Source organism: Sinocyclocheilus grahami, unplaced genomic scaffold (genome assembly GCF_001515645.1).
Source record: "Sinocyclocheilus grahami isolate Dianchi unplaced genomic scaffold, SAMN03320097.WGS_v1.1 scaffold543.1, whole genome shotgun sequence".
NCBI classification, from domain to species: domain Eukaryota; kingdom Metazoa; phylum Chordata; class Actinopteri; order Cypriniformes; family Cyprinidae; genus Sinocyclocheilus; species Sinocyclocheilus grahami.
In genome coordinates this window covers 488,443-507,131 of record NW_015505722.1, presented here as the reverse complement: position 1 = coordinate 507,131, position 18,689 = coordinate 488,443, and the positions used below count along the sequence as shown (strand labels likewise).

The 18,689-nt window shown below is 37.6% G+C and overlaps 1 protein-coding gene across 1 annotated transcript; it reads left to right on the top strand.

Moving 5' to 3' along the window:
- Positions 1 to 202: 202 nt before the first annotated feature.
- On the top strand, positions 203 to 17,145 carry LOC107555676 (anoctamin-9-like). The gene is made up of 24 exons (XM_016238544.1): positions 203 to 307; positions 1,760 to 1,834; positions 2,326 to 2,445; positions 2,856 to 3,001; positions 4,380 to 4,432; positions 4,570 to 4,637; positions 5,988 to 6,067; positions 6,170 to 6,304; positions 6,469 to 6,562; positions 9,207 to 9,267; positions 9,344 to 9,426; positions 9,926 to 10,030; positions 10,142 to 10,309; positions 11,185 to 11,221; positions 11,323 to 11,434; positions 11,695 to 11,752; positions 11,869 to 11,966; positions 12,559 to 12,755; positions 12,976 to 13,128; positions 15,968 to 16,115; positions 16,206 to 16,328; positions 16,582 to 16,675; positions 16,797 to 16,909; positions 17,027 to 17,145. The coding sequence occupies exons 1-24, from the start codon at positions 203 to 205 to the stop codon at positions 17,127 to 17,129; spliced, it is 2,529 nt and encodes an 842-aa protein (XP_016094030.1). The 3' UTR covers positions 17,130 to 17,145.
- The last annotated feature ends 1,544 nt before the right edge of the window (positions 17,146 to 18,689 follow it).

Sequence of the window (18,689 nt, the reverse complement as noted above, 5' to 3'; positions counted from 1 at the left end):
CGGCTTATTGTGCTCTTACGACGAGTTTTGCCTTTCATGACATCAAGAGTAATCCGGCGACATTCCTCAGCCTCAGACTCAGACTCAGACTCAGTGTCAAGAGAAGCAGCGATAGCTGTTCAGTTCCTCGTCGCAGCACGGAAGTCTGTTTGAGCTTCAGATGATTCTTTTGTGTGGACCCTTTGGCTTGTAATGGCGAGAGATGAAAGATTCATCTAAACTGACATCTGTCGCAGCTGTCGCACACCTGGACCGAAGCCCTGCAGGTCTGAAGAGGATGTCGCGGAAAATGAGCCACCGGAGGCAGGTGAGAGGAACTTCAAGCGGCTTGCCTAACATCACTGTCAGTGGCACTGATTAGTGTTTGCCTCTTGCGGTTAACTGTTTCTTAGTGCTTCACTAAAAGCATGCATACTGATAACTGAGAGCCAACAGACTTTATAGTTTACAGCCAGATGTTTGTCTGATTCAAAGATGGAGTGCCTGCATGAATTATGTCTGACTAAAATATGTAAATAATATACATATTTAATGTGCCTGCCAATTGACTTTTATATATAGCCTAGTTATAACCACAGAGTGTGTTCCTTGATAACATTGATTCGCTAGACTAAAGAATGACCTTAAGTTTTCTGTTTTGCTTTGTGATGAGGATGAAAAGATTACAGAAATCTTTTGGACACAAATCAATGCGAGCAAGGAAGGCAGTATTAACTGTGTTGCATACAATGAGTTTCGCTCTGAGCTCTTCAACAGGGTGATTTAGAGAAACACCAGCAGATAAAGTTTGATTATAGATAAAGATAAAGCAAATTTCACCCTGATTGAGGTGTGTTGTGAATGTAAGGGAAGTAACTACTGCGATACAAAACCAAACCCAGAGAGACTTCCACTAGCCCATGTAAAGGTCGAAGATCACAGAGATAATGGTTTGATTGACAGCGTGAAACTGTCACTTAATTCAAGGTAAGTTGTCTGCAGCAGCTGTCATGGAGAAGCAGTATCTATAGACACAGTATCTGTGTTTAGGTCATGCCGAGTAACACAAAACGTTCAGTTGTCTCCCGTTACCAATCAAAACATTTGCTTTTGTTGCAGTACCTCTGCTTGTGTTGCTGTGGGACGTTTACGCAGCTCTGAGCTCTTCTGACTATTTCAAGGGCCGCTTTAAGAAAACTTGCTTTGATAGCTACACATGGTGACTATCTAGAATCAGATTGTATCTAGGTATGTGAACTACAACAGCTGTGAAAAAGCAGAAAAAACGTAAACCCTCATGACTAGATACCTTGAGCTAGCATGAAGGTATTTCTGCCATTCACAGGCACACTCTCAGAATATATGAAAGGTTGCTTCGCCAGTTCTGCTTTCACAATGAACTTTGAGATCGATTAGTCAGGAGGATGAAAGTAGAACTTGCTGGTTTGTCAGAGCTTTCCAGAACTTTCCAAAATGTTTTCATTTGATTTCCGTTTACAGTAATGTGCATGGAGCTGCATCTCAATGTCATTGTTTTGCTTTATTTCATTAGAGTAAGAACGCAAGGTCACAGCTGATTGAAAAGTAAATGAACAGGTTTGATACTGATCTACAGGGCATTTCTGTGCCAAAAATAGCCGAACTCTCGTCTTACATTATACATTCTTTTTCTTGTTGCACAATATTATTTTTTTACACTCACAGTTACTGTGTTAAGAACAGGTTTCTCTTCTTGTAAATAAGGTTATTGTTCTGAACTGCTTATATTGTGTTGTTGTAGGGGAGTATTGACCTTTTGGAAACCATCGGAGTTGTAAATGAGAATGGCTTTGAAAACCCATCTATGCCACCAGTGGTAAGGCCTATAGCACATCACAGCTCATGTTGGCGTCAGTGTGAGACCACTAATGAAAATGCTGCTATTTTTATAAATTATAATATCAGTGTAACGGCTTGAGTGGAATGAGAAATTTGGAAAATATATGGCATTTGGTCTGACATACAGTAAACAAAATCTGTCCAGTGTGATTTGAGAATGTTTCAAAGACTATGTTTTATGGTTCATTACAAAGATAGGGAAAATACAGATAGCATTTGCAAAATTCCAAATCCCTCTAAAAGTTAATAAGCAAACAAACAAACCAGATTTTCAATGTGGTTTTACTTTTTGACCCCACTGTACATGTTTAAATTGTTTATAGCTTATGCACACAACGGAAAGTCACTACAATGATACGAACGTTACACATTTATGTAACTGATATGGATAAGTTGAAAGATTTTTATAGTAATATAATAATTTATTAACACAGCTTTTTTTCTTCTTCATCTTCCTTTGAACATCAGCATCCTCCTCTGACATTCGATTATGTTCTTGTGGCGAAAATCTCAGATGATGAGAACAGCCACTTGGTCAGAAAACAGAAAGCTTTCATTGAAACTTTAAAGAAGAAATTAAATGTATATGTAAGTGAGTTTTTCCATTTTTGATTTCTTGTTTTAGGTATTTTTTTAAATTTAATAAATATGTAATATCTTGATATATGAAGGGAATTTTCCTCGTTTTATTATATGAAAGTGTAAGTAATTGTTGTTTCCCTATAAACGGAAAGAAAGAAAAAAGTAGGGTAATTAAGTGTAAAACTGTGGGTCTATTGGTCTTGAAAGTTATTGATACAGTTTGAAGTTCAATTATCAAGACTTAGCTGTGCCTAATATACCACTAGAATTATTATAGGATTATTAATATTATTATGAGTATTATAGTCCAAAATTATATAATGGCACTGCTTTATGATGAGGGAAATGGTACTAATAATTAAGCTCCAGAACTATTATCAAATTTTTTTTTTTTTTTTTTTTTTTTTTTTTTTTAGAAATTTAGAGATGATGATGATGATAAGGTGTTTTATTGCATCAGAGCACCAGAAAAGATTTTTGAGACATACCGGTATCTCTTGAAAGTGTCTGACGCCTGTAACTGGAGTTGTGAGCAGCAGGGTGCTATACCTCAGTCATTTAGGTAATACATTTACACCAACACACTCTCAAAACACATCCAGGACATCACATAAACAGCTCTCGGACTGTGTTTGAAGGCCAAAGTTGAAGTTTTTAATAAGTGCAATCTATAAGCAGCAGCCACTTTTATTAACAATCAGCCAAATTAACAAACATCCAAGAGCACAGAAGAAACGCAACCAACTAAACACAGAGGAGAACAAAGAACAACTTAAACTGAGGGCTACGGCAAGGAACAAACAAGCGAGGGCGGGTGAACATAATCGATTAACCAATGAGTAACCTAGAAAACAAACTAGTGGTGGAAAAATAGAAAAAAAGGAGTTTAAATCAAACACAGGAACAAGAAGCAATAAAACTAAACAGCATACATGTGGCAATAGAAAGTGTTGTTTAATATCACCTATAAAACAGATTCTCTATCCAAGTCCAGTTAAACAGCTAGCCCTTAAACTTTGGTGTGAAACTCATCCTGTAGAGGAGATGTGTGCTTATACTTTTCTAAGTGATATTTAATTTTAGCTTGGAGGACAATAAAGCTGGTAAAAATCACTTACACTTAAAGGGTTAGTTGACCCAAAAATGAAAATTAGGCTGCGTTTTACTCACCCCCGAGGCATCCTAGGTGTATATGACAGCGGAGCGATCAAAACAAAAAAACGGTCAAGAATTAGAAGTACAAAACAAGGATTTGTAAAGAAGAATGTCAGAGGATTTCGATATAAGCCAAGAGGAGACTGGTTTTCCTTTGCTAAAGTAAGGAAACTTTGCTTCCTTTGCTCCTGTAAACAAATGTTGGTTTTCACGAGACTCACCGGCGCATGCGCAGCGCTGACCTCATACGTCATCCGCCTGGAACTGCTTCCAGTGTACAACAGTGAGCACAAGCTACATTAAAGTGATTATTACGTTTTGAATATGGATATCTTTCTTACAAAAATGTATCGATTCGCTACAGGAGGCCTTTTGGAGCCGTGTGAGACACTTTTTTTTATGGATGGGCAATTTTTATTTAAGTTCTTTTGGACTGAAGCAATGGACTGAACCTGCTGAGTGGCATTAAACAGCTTGAAAGAGTAAAGACAGTTTTTACACCTTTACATCAGTCATATACACCTAGGATGCCTCGGGACTTAGCCTAATTTTCATTTTTGGGTGAACTAACCCTTTAAAGTGACGGATATACCGTATAAGCAAGTCAAGTAAGCAATCATCCAAAACACTCTAGCAACAGCACAGCAATGCCCTATTCTCTGGTTATGTGATGCAGTGAAGAAAAATGCCGTAGTCACGGTTTGCATTGTGAAACTGTGTTGTACACAAAAAAGAAGAGGCTTTGCAACAGTAGGGCTTTGATCTGTACTGTGGCTCTGTTTCAGGATTCGTGTTGTTGATTTCATTCTGCATCACACACGCATTGATTCAGAGGGGGGTGAGTAACAGTTTGCTTGCTAGATTACACATTCATTGCATATTACATTATACGTCACTGTATTATGTTAGGCTTTCTATGATTCATCCAGAAGTGTCGATTCCGTAATGCCTTCTCTTGCTTTACCTCTCTCTTAGGTGTTTCAGAATATCTCCCAGATCTCATGAAAAAAAATGTTTTTGAGACTCACTTTTGTTTGCATGAGGTTTGATTTGATTTTATTTCCTCTCGCTCACAGCATTTTATACACCTGTCAGATTCATTATGTGCAAATGTATTGAACTATATCCCATGGTGATAATTATACGTGTCAACATTTTGTACTCAAAGCACAACAGGAAAAGTATCTGGTCACAAAGTGTTTCTAATTGCAAACATACAAGAATGTCTCAGGTTACTTATGTAACCATGGTTCCCTGAGTAGGGAACGAGACACTGCGTCCTCTAGGGGTCACTATGGGGAATGCCTCGTCGTGACCCGTGTCTGAAGCATACATTGAAAAAACACCAACTTGTTGGTCGGCGACAGCCATGACGTCACTACCGGTGCGACTATAGTATAAATAGGTGCCGGGAGCACGCACCATTCACTTCTTTGTCTGAAACTTGCGTTCGCAGCATGGCAAGAAACCTAGAGGATGCAGTGTCTCGTTCCCTACTCAGGGAGAAGTACTGGGCCAAACGGGAGAGGCAAGCTCAAATACAACCCTCAAAGGTGAGGGGAGCTCTGCCCGAGACAGCATTACACAGGAAGGTTCTCGTAATGCCACCTACACCTCCCACTCGATGCCTCAGCAAGACGGGATATCCTGGTGATCGGGAAACCCCTCAGGGCAACCCAGATACGTAGTACCCTAGAAAAGGGACAGAAACACACAGGTCCCGGGAAACACTGCAAAGAAACTAGCAGAAGGGTTATACACACAACCACCAGCTCATTAGTTTATACACACACATATATACAGTATATTTATATATACATATATTTAGACATGGATCGTACTCACCCACCATGGTTCCCGTGTCGGAGCTCTGTCCGAAGAAGCCTCTAGACCGGACCATCAGTAAGATGGTCACTATGAAGCCATAGAACCAGCCAAACCTAACAGGTCCAGCATAGGAGACTATAATGCAGGAAATTTCCCACCTAACCTCGGTCAGGTGGAAAGATGGTGGTTACAGGGGAATTAGGAAGGTGAAGATAAAACAGTCAATGAAGACGAAGAAGAGAATGATGTGTGCTCCCGGCGCCTATTTATACTATTGTCGCACCGGTAGTGACGCCATGGCTGTTGCCGGCCAACCAGTTGGTGTTTTTTCAATGTATGCTTCAGACACGGGTCACGACGAGGCGTTCCCCATAGCGACCCCTAGAAGACGCAGTTCGAAGTTCCCATGAAAGGGAAGCAGAGTTACACATGTGCAGAAACCAACCAGTTCTTACATTCTGAATACTCAGAATATTACATAATTTCTTGAGGATTTTGCAATTTCACTATTAATTTTGTATCCTTTTGTTTAAAAAAAGAATTCATTTGTGCCCTTTAAATCCTAGAAAAGGGAGCAGAAAGAACTGAAGCAGAGCTGGGCTCGATGGTCTGCTTGTTTCAAAGGGCAACCCATCACTAACGTCAGGTGCTCTTTCCTTTTATTTTCTGATTTTACTCATCTCTCTATGTTATAGACTTACTCCCATTCTGGTACAAATTGAAATAAATTTATTGTGTGTGTTGTCAGAAACTACCTTGGTGAGAAGGTGGCTCTGTATTTCCTATGGCTGGGCTGGTACACATTTCTCTTGATTCCTGCTTCTGTAATTGGTCTCGTAGTGTTCCTGTATGGCCTGGCCTTTTACAGCACAAGTCCTCTCATGTGAGTAACCTAATATTAATAAACATCAGTGTTTGATGTTAAGGACATCTTTGTTGTCTTTTGTTCAATAGACAAAGAAAAAAAAGGCATTGGATTGCCATTTGATATATAATGTAAGATATGGGTCCTGAAGTAAAGCAGCTGGTGTGTGTGTGTGTATGCAGAAAGGAGGTGTGCCAGTCGAACGTAATTATGTGCCCTCTGTGTGATAATACATGCAGGGTATGGGAGCTTTCTGACACTTGCATGTATGCAAAGGTACTGTACTTTTTATTAATTTTACTGTGCACAGACACATTTACAAATTTACATAGCCACACATATGCAATGAATCAATCACCCACTTAAAAGAAGCACTCAAGGCCCTTTCACATGTCTCACATCAAGGCTTTAACACATCGCTTAAAGGGGTCATATGATGCGATTTAAATTTTTCCTTTCTCTTTGGTGTGTTACAAGCTCATGGTGCATAAAGAAGATCTGTAAAGTTGCAAAGACTAAAGTCTCAAATCCAAATAGATATTCTTTATAAAAGTTAAGAGTCAACCACACCTACCTAAAATGGCTTGTTCTAACACGCCTCCACATGTCTACGTCACTATGTGGGATGATTTGCATAACACCGCCCAAATGTTCATGCAAAGAAAGAAGGCATAACTTTTATTCTCGCCGCCATGTCGTGGAGCAACGTGATCTCATGATAATTCGTATGTATTTTACGTCAAATGTGGTTCTATAAAACGTACATTTACTTATGTTTTTACAGGCACTAAACGTACAATACTGACGTATTTTCAGCCTCTAAACGTACAAATACTTACGTATTTTCAGCATTTTAACGTACAAAACTGTCGTATTGACGACACCTACAAATTAATCCTTATGAATATTGAAATCGCGGCTTTAATTTTATTAGTTTTTAGTTATCATAAGAATTAACTTGTTTGCAATTGCATTATTAAATTGTTTACTCGTTTACTTATGAAATTATAACATTTCGTTTTGTTGTGATTTCTGCTGCCAGCTCGTTTCCAAGAACATGCCTACATAATGTTAAGACTTCACTTTAAACCTTAAAATAAATAACATTTCTGCAATCGTTTAACCTTTACTTGTCATATAATGTTTACTTTGTTTGCCATAGGCCACAAAAGGCATTTTCTCCGACATGCTGTGACTGACAATAAAACTATAAAATACACCAAAAACGCAACATAATTGCGAAATGAAACAATTTTATTAGTGCGCTGTAATCCAAATCTTCCGAATCCATACGACTGCGAGGAAGAGACCCAAATCCAAGCCTTTATTCGGCGATCTACTTCTCCATCCCGAGCAGCGAGTCCAGTGACCGTGAGCAGCAAAGCCCGCGCTTACTAATACTGACACGCTCTTTACAAATTCAAATGTTGCCGCTTCAAACGACGCTCATTGGCTCTCGCCTGCATTCATCACAGATTGCGACAAGCCGTGTTTCTGGTGAGGTGTGTTTGAATGATGTGCCGCACATTCCTTCACGAGTTCATGGAGTGGATCGGGAAAATTATTTGGATAATATTTTCAGCGATTAACAACATAAATTCTGCTCTGGATCACACAAACCTACTGTATTCTGCCAGAAAGGACCGCGGGTGCAACGCATGCTTATTGATAAAATGATAAAAATGCATTGATACGAATATCTAAATTATATAAAAGATACGTAAATATTTTTACGTTTTTTAGCTAAAAATACGTAGCGATTTGTACGTTTTAAACGTTGAAATACATCTAAATTGTACGTTTTAGCATGATTAAAAACGTACAAAAGTGTACGTTTTGTGCTTGTAAATGTTACGTATTAATACCTACGTATAAACATGAGACCAGGCTGTGTGGAGATGCTGTGTGTTTCGTTGCGAATGCCAAACTACTTTGTTTGGTCTTCCAAAAGAGGACACAACTAGAAATCAGTGGTTAAGTTGTATTTACAACACTGTTCCAGAACACTTCAACCCAAATATTTGAGTGTGTGCAGCGCATTTTACGGAGGAAAGTTTCCTGAACCTGGTAAGGGGCGTAACATTTCCATCACACGCTTGAGGTATTCGACCAATCATAATGCACTGGATAGCTGGCCAATCAGAGCACACCGTGCTTTTCAGACCGATGAGCTTTTTAAAAATCTATGTGTTTCAGTAAGGCGGGGCATTGAGGAGAAACAATAATGTACAGTATGCAGAAAATTATATTTTAATAACATTTTTTGAACCTTAATCCGCGTAAACACATTGCATTACATCAAATACACAAAATAATGTTCTTTTTAGCAATGTCATATGACCCCTTTAATGTGTTTGGTCTTGGAGGCATAGATTTGCTACGATGCCACGGCAGAGCAAGTACTGAGATTTGCTACTGCCAATACATCCACAGACATGTTGCTGTGAGCATGTAAGAAATACTGCTGCTGCTCATTTAACATTTGTGAAATAACCCCCATATATAACATACATGAAATCACCCTGTAGTAGATCTACACAGGTGGAGCTGGGGAGGTGGAGGGTTTCTGAAGCGCGCTGCAACTGCTACAGCAAACACTAGCCGTGTATTTGAACGTTGAGCAGCAAGCTCATTGTCTGCTGATCCATCTAAACCAATCGGCTGTGCTGTGTGAATAATGAGTGTATTTTAGCACAAGATCTGCCACAAGTAGTAAATAGTAATGTTTTAAAAATGTTAGACAAATGTATAAATGTTTTTTGTGCTAATTTTTTTAGAACAGCTGTAAGCTTTACTGGAAGAACTTTTGTTCATAACGTTGAGAGAATCTTACAAGAAAGTTCCTTGTTAGCTGCATGGGCCCTAAAGGTTAAATATTGTAATATGTGCTAACACGGTGTCTTTTGGGTCACATGTGCAGGTGAGCCTTCTGTTTGATAATGAGGGAACAGTAGCATTCGCCATGTTCATGGCAGTGTGGGGTAAGTTCAACAGCTCTAACCATGTTTGAGTTGGACTGAGTCAGTTTTATGTCAGATGCTAATGTCTTCTCCACAGCCACTGTGTTTCTGGAGTTCTGGAAGCGCCACAGATCATCTTACGTGTGTGCATGGAAGGTCTTTGACTGGTGTGAAGAAGAGGTATGACCAAGTAACAGACTCTACAACAACCAACATTAACTACATTGATGCTTTTTAATGGGGCGATAGCAACTATTAGGTTAGAACAGCATTGGCTGGGTTAATGGAGCAGGATCATTTTCAGCCAATAAAAAGATATTGATATTGTATGGCTTAAAAAGGCTTGGAATGCGACACAAATTCTTCGTAATTCTGCCTGTTGCATATTCTATATTATTTAGAAATGGTTACGTTTAGGGTTGGGGTTGGTTAGGTGCTCAGAAATATCTCTGAAATTTTAAATATATATAAAAATAATTTCTAAAAATGAGTTTCAAATGCATGCAAAGAATTAAATGCATCTTAATCTGATGCAATTGAAAGTAATGAAGTTCCCCTTCAAGGGAGCTCCAACTCTGCGTCGATTTGATGATGCAGCATCTCGTTCCCTTCTCAGGGAACTGCAAAAGTTTTGGGTGGTTTTATAACATGTGATTGTGTATGTGCTTGTATCATGCAGGAGGAGTTGATTCTGGAGATTGTAAATAATGCAGACTGTGAACCCAAGATGCACAGGCACTCTTATTTACGCTCCACTATGGTACTAGTTTTAGTCACACTCATGGTAAGAAACTGAAGGCGTGTGAAGGTGATGTTACTCTCATAAAAAAAATATATAATTCATATGCATGGCGAACTGGCTTTGATGGCGTGTGTCTGTGGTGCTGTGTCACAGTTGCTGGTCATCATTGGTTTGACTCATGTCCTGGTTGTGTGTCGAGTGATCGCTACTGTGCTGCTGGCCGAAAACAGTTCTTGGCAGGTCATTACTGAGAATTCACAAACAGTTGCCGTGATGCTCGGAGCCGTGCTTCACTACATCACTATCACCGTCATGACTCGGGTAAAAGCTCACAAACCTCCCACTGTCTGTCAGAGAACAGATGGTTGTCTTCTTAATTTTGCTTTGATAAAGTCTTATGCTGATGAAATTCCTATTGAAACAATTTTGGACAGAACCATTTTCTTCTTGCTGTTTATAATCAGAGTCAGGTCATTCATTGGATATTCTCATTCTAGAATGCATTGTATTAGATAAAAACTGTAAACACCCATGAGTGCAAGATATTTTATATCACCTCTTCTGTAAGAAAAACAAATTTTTCTAATATGTGTATATGCTAAAAAGGTCTGTTCTTAATTTAAAGTATAATTTTTTTTACAGTTTTAATTACCCTGAAATAGTTCAGGATCATTAAAATTGATTATTTTACCCGATTTGTAAAATAAAATTATGTGCTGTACTTTTTATGAGTATTAAAAGTTTTGTGTTGTTAGCTTTATTACATGATAACATCAAACTAAGTTGAAAGCCATATACTACCTGACATACTGACATATACTAACACCATTCAGTCTCAAAGACTTTGTTTCTATCATATTAAAGATCATTTTAGAAGTGTATATCAATGTTACAAAACCTAACAACACAATACTCTAATGCCCATAAAAAAATACAACACACAATTTTATAACAAATTGGGTAAAATAATACATTTTAATTCAAACTAAAATAAATACATACTAGTTTATGTTAAGAACAGACCCTTTTTTCACTCTGTTCACCATCTTGGATTATATATATATATATATTTTTTTATTTTATTTTTTTTTTTTTAAAGTCTGTTGCAGATATATTTTGATACATTAAAATGCTGGTTTTGGAACATCACTTTCTCTTTGTCTCTTTTCGCTTATGATAACAATTATTTTATGCAGGTCAATTGTACAGTAGCCATGAAGCTGAGTGAAATAGGTCAGTGGAACAGGGTTTGTGGCTTTAATTATCAGACATTTTGATTGTAAACCGTATTTTTTCATAATATAAAACATACTGTTTTGTTTTTCTGCTTACAGAGAATAAGCACTCCCATGCTGCAGTTGAAGGAAGTTTCACAGTCAAGATGTTCATATTCCAGTTCTTTACCATGTTCTCCTCTCTCATATACACAGCTTTCTTTCTGGGAAGGTAGCCTGGACAATTAAAAGTTTAAATATTATATTATATTATATCGGTCTTTACCAGATACAATACAAAGACGATAATATATGATTTTGTTTATTTTTTAGTAAACATGATTTTTAGTTTTGTGTAGCCATGTTAAATGATTATATCCATATATTTATAACATATTTTCTTTTAATTTATTACAAGTTTACTGTAATAAGAATGTACTACTAGCAAAGAGCAAAGTAATAGTGAGTACTGAGCAGTAATTTGTGTTTTAGGATCAATGGTCACCCTGGAGGTTATGTGAGGATATCTGGCAAATGGAGACTGGAGGAGGTGTGGCCTCTATCATTTTCTCTACAGTGTGCGATAAACAAATGCACTACTATGTTCTGTGTTTCACTTTTTCATGCTAATTTTTTTGATGAAATATTACATCCCTTTCAATTCAGTGTCACCCAAGTGGCTGTCTCACAGATTTGTTCATTCAGATGTCTATTATCATGGTACTTAAACAGACCTTCAACAATATCTTTGAATATTCTGGTCCGTAAGTGGAACTTTTTTGTTTGCTTTGTGTGGGATGTGCTTTTCATTATTTAACACTGGCATTGGGACACAATAACTTCAAAACTGAAGCCATTTTTTTGTCAAACATGGACAACTTCATTTTTATGTCACTTCTTTACACTACTAAACGTTTATTCTTTTGTGTTGTCTATGCTGGCATTATATGCAAAAAAAGAGCAGCAGTACAACCAGTGTAGTCTTGTCAAAAAAAAAACAAACTTCAAACTCGCAAGTTTAGTGATCCTGTTGGAGCAGTTCTCAACTTGCATAAAATGAACCTGCTACTGTTTTATGCGTGCTTAAGGCTTGTGAGGCGTGAATCAGTTTAATTACTGACTAGCTGTTCATATGATAATGTCTAGTTAAAGATAAAAATTTGGAACATAGTTTTATTGTAATTATACTTTTAATAATACTAATAACAACAACAATAATGAACATTAAAATGTGACTGAAAGTAGTGTTTTGGTAATGCATTATTATACAGACCAATTCATCTTAATGAACTTTGAATAATGCACAGTAAATGTTTGACAGATAATAAACACCTTTTTTGTACCCTCTTTCTGCAGCTGGTTTAGTCGGTGGTTGAAGAGGAAAAAGGCCCAGAAGTTTAGGAGAAGGTGTGTCAAATGCTTTAAGAAGGAGGATATGAATACCAAGGAAGGATCCAAACTCTGTGAGAACTGCAAACTCGAAGACCTCCACAGAAACTACAGCCTGATTAAAACGGACCGCTTCAGCCTCTTTAATGAGTTCTTGGAAATGGGTACAGATCTTGAAAATATACTTAAAGATTCAATTGTCATTTTTTTGGACCTGGAGGTGGGCTCTTTTGATGTGGACCAGTAATAACCACACCTCCAATTAACATATAGCTACATGCTAACATCTACTCAGAGATTTGCAAGAAATCTTTTATTACAAATCATTTGTTTTCTTTGAAACACAGATTTCTGACTTTTGCATTGTCCTTTCTCCCTCCCCAGTGATCCAGTTCAGTTTTACTACTATCTTTGTAGCTGCATTTCCTTTGGCTCCTTTGTTGGCTCTTCTAAACAACATCATTGAGATCCGATTGGATGCCATTAAGATGGTCAGCCTTGAGCGCAGACTAGTGCCAACGAAGGCCAATGATATTGGTGAGAGAATATTCTGTGAAACGATTCTCGTTCTGAGCTCACTGTGAGGAAATAAAATGGAAGTTGTATAGTTACTGCTATTCCTAAAGACCAGAAGAACCACTGATAAGGGTAAATTGTGGTTGTGTTTAGCATCTACCACTATGAATATTCTTCTGTAGCAGCTAGGGGCCAAGCACTGAAGGTGTGTAGGCACCTATTGTATCCGTTTGTGTGCTCTTCTTCATCTTAATTTTTTTCTGTTGTGCTGGAAGTCTATGGCAGCCCATAGAACTGTAATGTAAAATGTTATGAAATTTGGTACAAAGATAGAGGACAGTCTGAACAAGCTTAGCATAGCTTGCATAGATCATTGAATCTGATTAGACCATTAGCATCTCGCTCAAAATGACCAAAGAGTTTCTATATTTTTCCTATTTAAAACTCTTCTGTAGTTACATCGTGTACTAAGACAGACGGAGAATGGGTGTGTACCATGGGTGCAGCAGGTGCAATGATATTACGCAGCGCCTGAAAATAGTCCCCAGCACGCTCCCTGTGCAAGCAGGTGGTCACGTTGGTTATGTTGATGGAAGTTAGCCTATTTTCAGGCGCTACGTAATATCATTGCACCTGCTGCACCCATGGTATGGCAGCAAAGTTCCTTGATTATTACGCCGGAATGAGAGTATAGTTCCTATTCATATCGGCCTAGAACATTTCATTTTCTGTCGGTCTTAGTGCACAATGTAACTACAGAAGAGTAAAGTTTTAAATAGGAAAAATATAGAAACTCTTTGGTAATTTTTGAGCGAGATGCTAACGGTCTAATCAGATTCAATGATCTATGCTAAGCTACAGCTAAAAGTGCTATCGCCAGACCCGGAGATCGGCTGAATGGATTCGAAAAAGGTAAAACTCAGCTGTTTAACTCTAGGGGAGTTGGAAAATGAGCCTATTTTCAAAAATAGTGGAGTGTTCCTTTAAGGTTCGGAAGTTATTAGCACAAATAAGAGTGCAACTTTGGACAAGTGGTGGTGCTAGAGGGTTTGGGTTAGAGACTCCAAATTTGACGTGGTGATTGTTCAGACTGTCCTCTATCTTTGTACCAAATTTCGTAACATTTTACATTACAGTTCTATGGGCTGCCATAGACTTCCGGAGCAACAGAAAAAAATTAAGAGGAAGAAGAGAACACAAACGGATACAATAGGTGCCTACACACCTTCGGTGCTTGGCCCCTAGCTGCTACAGAAGAATATTCATAGTGGTAGATGCTAAACACAACCACAATTTACCCTTATCAGTGGTTCTTCAGACCATGGAAATCAAGTTGATCAGTCAAACCATTCTTGAATAACGCACAAACGAATTTGCCAGAGAGTTCGTCAAAGTGGACACGAGGCTGTTGCTTTGTCCAAATACTTGGCCACTTCAGAGCGAGTGCGCGCGACAAGAAGTAAGTGCGCAAGACTGTCCCAGGTCTTAAAAATGGCAAAGCGCAGTGCCCTTAATGCACACTAAACCCACACTATCTTGAATACCGCTCCGGAGCGCTATTCGAGGCTTAGTGTATCCCATCATGCATCATGTTCTGGAAATAAATCGTGAGACTTTTTGCCGAGATCTCACGAGAGGTCACGGAAACCTTTCCAATGCAAGTTAAATATTAATATAATAATTAGATATTACATATAATTTGTTTTTTTAGAAGTTGATTTTAAAATGCAAAGTATTTAAAATTACAATTAAATTAAAGCTATGTAAACACTTGCATTTTTACAACACTACAAGTGTGTCCCATCAGGTAATGAAAAGTTCGACACACACTTGTGGTCTTCATCCTCACTTGAACACTTGGGCCAAATACAGGAAATACGTCATATAAGTGTTCAAGTGGTCAAGTGCAAAGACCGCAAGTGTGGGTATTTGGACAAGGCATGTATCTCCACAACACTTTAGCATATTCAGACCAAACTTGGTTACCTGCACAGTGCCACCTAGGGAGGAGAGGAGTCAGGAGATATGAAAATGGATCTTTTTTCTTATAACTTCTAAACAGTTTGGCCAAAATTATAAATCTGGTCTCTTTACATTTGGAGCAGCATGCCCAGTTTTCCCATGTCAGCCATTTTGGGTGTCAGCTAATTTGAATTTTGACAAAAAATGCTATATTTTATGAATGCATTGGCGTAGCATTACTAAACTTGGTATGTGTCTTCGGCACCATGCCTTTAAGGTACTCAAAATGTTTAAGCTACTTAAGGTAACTTTTCATTAGTTTTGAATATTGTCATGAGACTTGCTTTGAAAGATTCCATGCCAAGAACATCAATACTAATTTTGCCAAGAACATCAATACTAATTTTGCCATAATCGGCTGAAATTGCCATCTGATATTTTGATTTATGTTGAAAACCTACTTTTTTAAACTCCTCCTAGATTGTTGATCCATTTTTCACCAAATTTAGCTCAGATCATCTTCAGACCATCCTGGCAAAAAAACAAAACAAAAAACATGGAATTCAAGTTGATAGATGAAACAGTTTTCAACCGCTTCAACAGATTTGACGGCATGCTGCCAAAGTGCATCTAAGGCTGCAAAGCTTTGACATACTAACAGCAAACTTTATGTGTCACTTCACACTGACCACACCGCATCAATTTGGTAACAGCATCACATATTAATTTGATCAGTTTGAACTGCATGTTCCAATGCAGATTATTTTTATGAATCTGTCACAATTTAATGTAACTCGGCAGATACTTGATATTGAAAGAAGGCAGCAAACATCAAGAGAGGACGTAAAATGGTAATGGAAAAAAATGTATGCATATATGACCCTTCATATGATTTCAGGTGTTTGGACGGATGTGCTCGAGGCGATTGGTGTGCTTGCAGTCATTGCTAATGGACTGGTCATTGGTATATCCTCTGATTTCATTCCACGACTGGTTTACCAGTACTTCTATGGGCCTTGTGCCAGCGGCAGTGCTACTGGCATTGAGTGAGTTGGGCTTGATTTTTCACAACTGCGTAATCAATATATTTGCAGCAGCCCAAAAGTGTCTTTTAATCTTCCTTGTTTATTTCTCAGTTGTATGGTTGGATACATAAACAACACTCTGTCCGTTGCTAATATAAGTGATGAGAGAGTCAGGGGAGATTTCACAAATAGTCAAATGGTCACTTACAGTGGCATAAATGTGACACACTGCAGGTAATGTTATTAACCCTTCTTATTATCTATCTATCTATCTATCTATCTATCTATCTATCTATCTATCTATCTATCTATCTATCTATCTATCTATCTATCTATCTATCTATCTATTTATCACCTGTGGATTTTGAAAAAAGAAATGTCCTATTTAATAGGATATTTAAAAAAAATAGCATTTTAGATGCGGTTTAATTCAACTAAATATTTTGGTCAAAATCAAGGCTTTGACTTAGTACAGTTTTCATTTCAGCTACAGGGACTACAGAAGTAATGAAGACTTTAGTTTAACTAATCAGTATTGGGTCATTCTGGCAGCGCGATTAGTCTTCATCATTCTGTTTGAGGTACGTACTGTACATCTCATACTTCTATAAGAACAGCATTTCAGATGCAGAGTAATTATCCTAAGATTAATAATGAATGCTGTTGCTCACTCACTGTCTCTCTCTCTCTCTCTCTGCCCAGCATGTAGTGGTGATCTGTAAGTGTGTAGCAAGCTGGTTTGTCCCTAACTCACCCCTGGATGTGAGAAATGAAAGACTGTATGATAAACTCAGGAGACTTAAGGAAGAACTGAGGTCAGTAACAAGAGCTTACACACTATAGAACCACAAATGTGCATTAAGAATGTAAACAGAGTAAATGTTTCATGAATTTTGACAAGTTCTTTTAATGTGTGCATATTTTTTTTTCAGTGTTCAAAGAGCACAACAGGACCCTTTGACCAAACTAAATGAGAATGGTAATGCAAAAAGAACATCTAAACAGAAAAAAGCAAATAAGCTAAATAGTATGTGAGACAAATGAGCTAAAACGAGATACCCCCTCGTAAAATTCGTAGGTCCTCATTCTAGAAGCATTTGAATTTCGACTGTTGCTAGTCACCTTTATTAAAAAAGATTGTACATTTTAAAGGGTGGTTACATTTTTAATTGATTATTGCATCTCAGTTTGTGGATTAATGACTGCTTGATAAATCAGTTTTGTCTAACGTATATAAAGATGTATGCACTACTGTCCAAAGTTTTGGGAGTCTGTAAGTTTTTTTAAAAAATGTTTTTAAAAGAAATATCTTGTGCTCACCAAGGCTGCATTTCTTTGATCAAAATACAGTAAAAAGTCACCAAGTGATGTAAAATTGCCACTAAAATAGAGTAAAGTTGTGAAATATTACAACTAAAATTTACTTTCTTCTATTTTAATACATTTTAAAATGTACTTTATTCCTGTGATGGCAAGCAGAATTTTCAGCAGCATTACGCCAGTCTTCAGTGTCAATGTAAAGTTTCAATGTAAACGTCTTTACAGTCACTTTTGATCAATTTAGTGCATCCTTGCTGAATAAAGTATTAATTTATTTTAAATCAATCAATCTTATTGACCCCAAACTTTTTTTAGCATGTAAACTTATTTGTTTTTGTTTTTTTTAATAAGATGTATATACAGTATAAAATAAATATGTATTATATTTATGATAAATAACCTGAATATAAAATGTAACTATTTTGTAAAAAAAGGTAATATAAAGGTAATAAAAGTGCTGTGGTTTCTGTTGTAAAACATTTAAATAAAATCAATGAAATTGACGTCTTGACCTCACAGAATCTATTTCCCCACTTTTTTTTACTTTTTTTTTTTTACATAAATAGATCATGTTACGTTCCCGTTCCCCAGTCTAGGGTTGGGAGTGGGAGTAACAGGTTAACTAAAACTCATAAAGGAAGAAATAAACAAGACGTGGAGGAATCACTCCAATCCTCTGCCCCAGAAATGCAGCAACCACTTAGTTTGACAAACTTAAACAATTTATTTAGAACAGCAAGAATTATAGAAGCAATAAATGTCTTCAGGAGAGGGCCTGGCCAAAACAACAAACAAAACAGCAGCTAACTAACAGAAGAAGTACTAAATAACCTATCAAGGTAAAAGAAAAGAAAAACAACAAAAGCCTTCCTCAACTCCCTCACTAACCAAAAACAGGGATAAACATTGAGTACAAAATAAACTGGCACCCTCTCCCTCCCTCAACCCTTAGGGTTGCCAACTCCAGAAAATGAAAATACGGGACAATCACCTTAGGGGGGAGGGTGGGGCGGGGTACTGGCGTTAGCGCCGCTTGCTGTGAGGCGGGAGCGACCAGCCGGCAGAGGATTGCGCAGCCTTCCTCGAACAGTTATGTTCACGCTTTCTGATTTACTTAAAGGGGTCATATGATGCGATTTCAATTTTTCCTTTCTCTTTGGAGTGTTACAAGCTCTTGGTGCATAAAGAAGATCTGTAAAGTTGCAAAGACTAAAGTCTCAAACCCAAAGAGATATTCTTTATAAAAGTTAAGAGTCAGTCACGCCTACCTAAAAC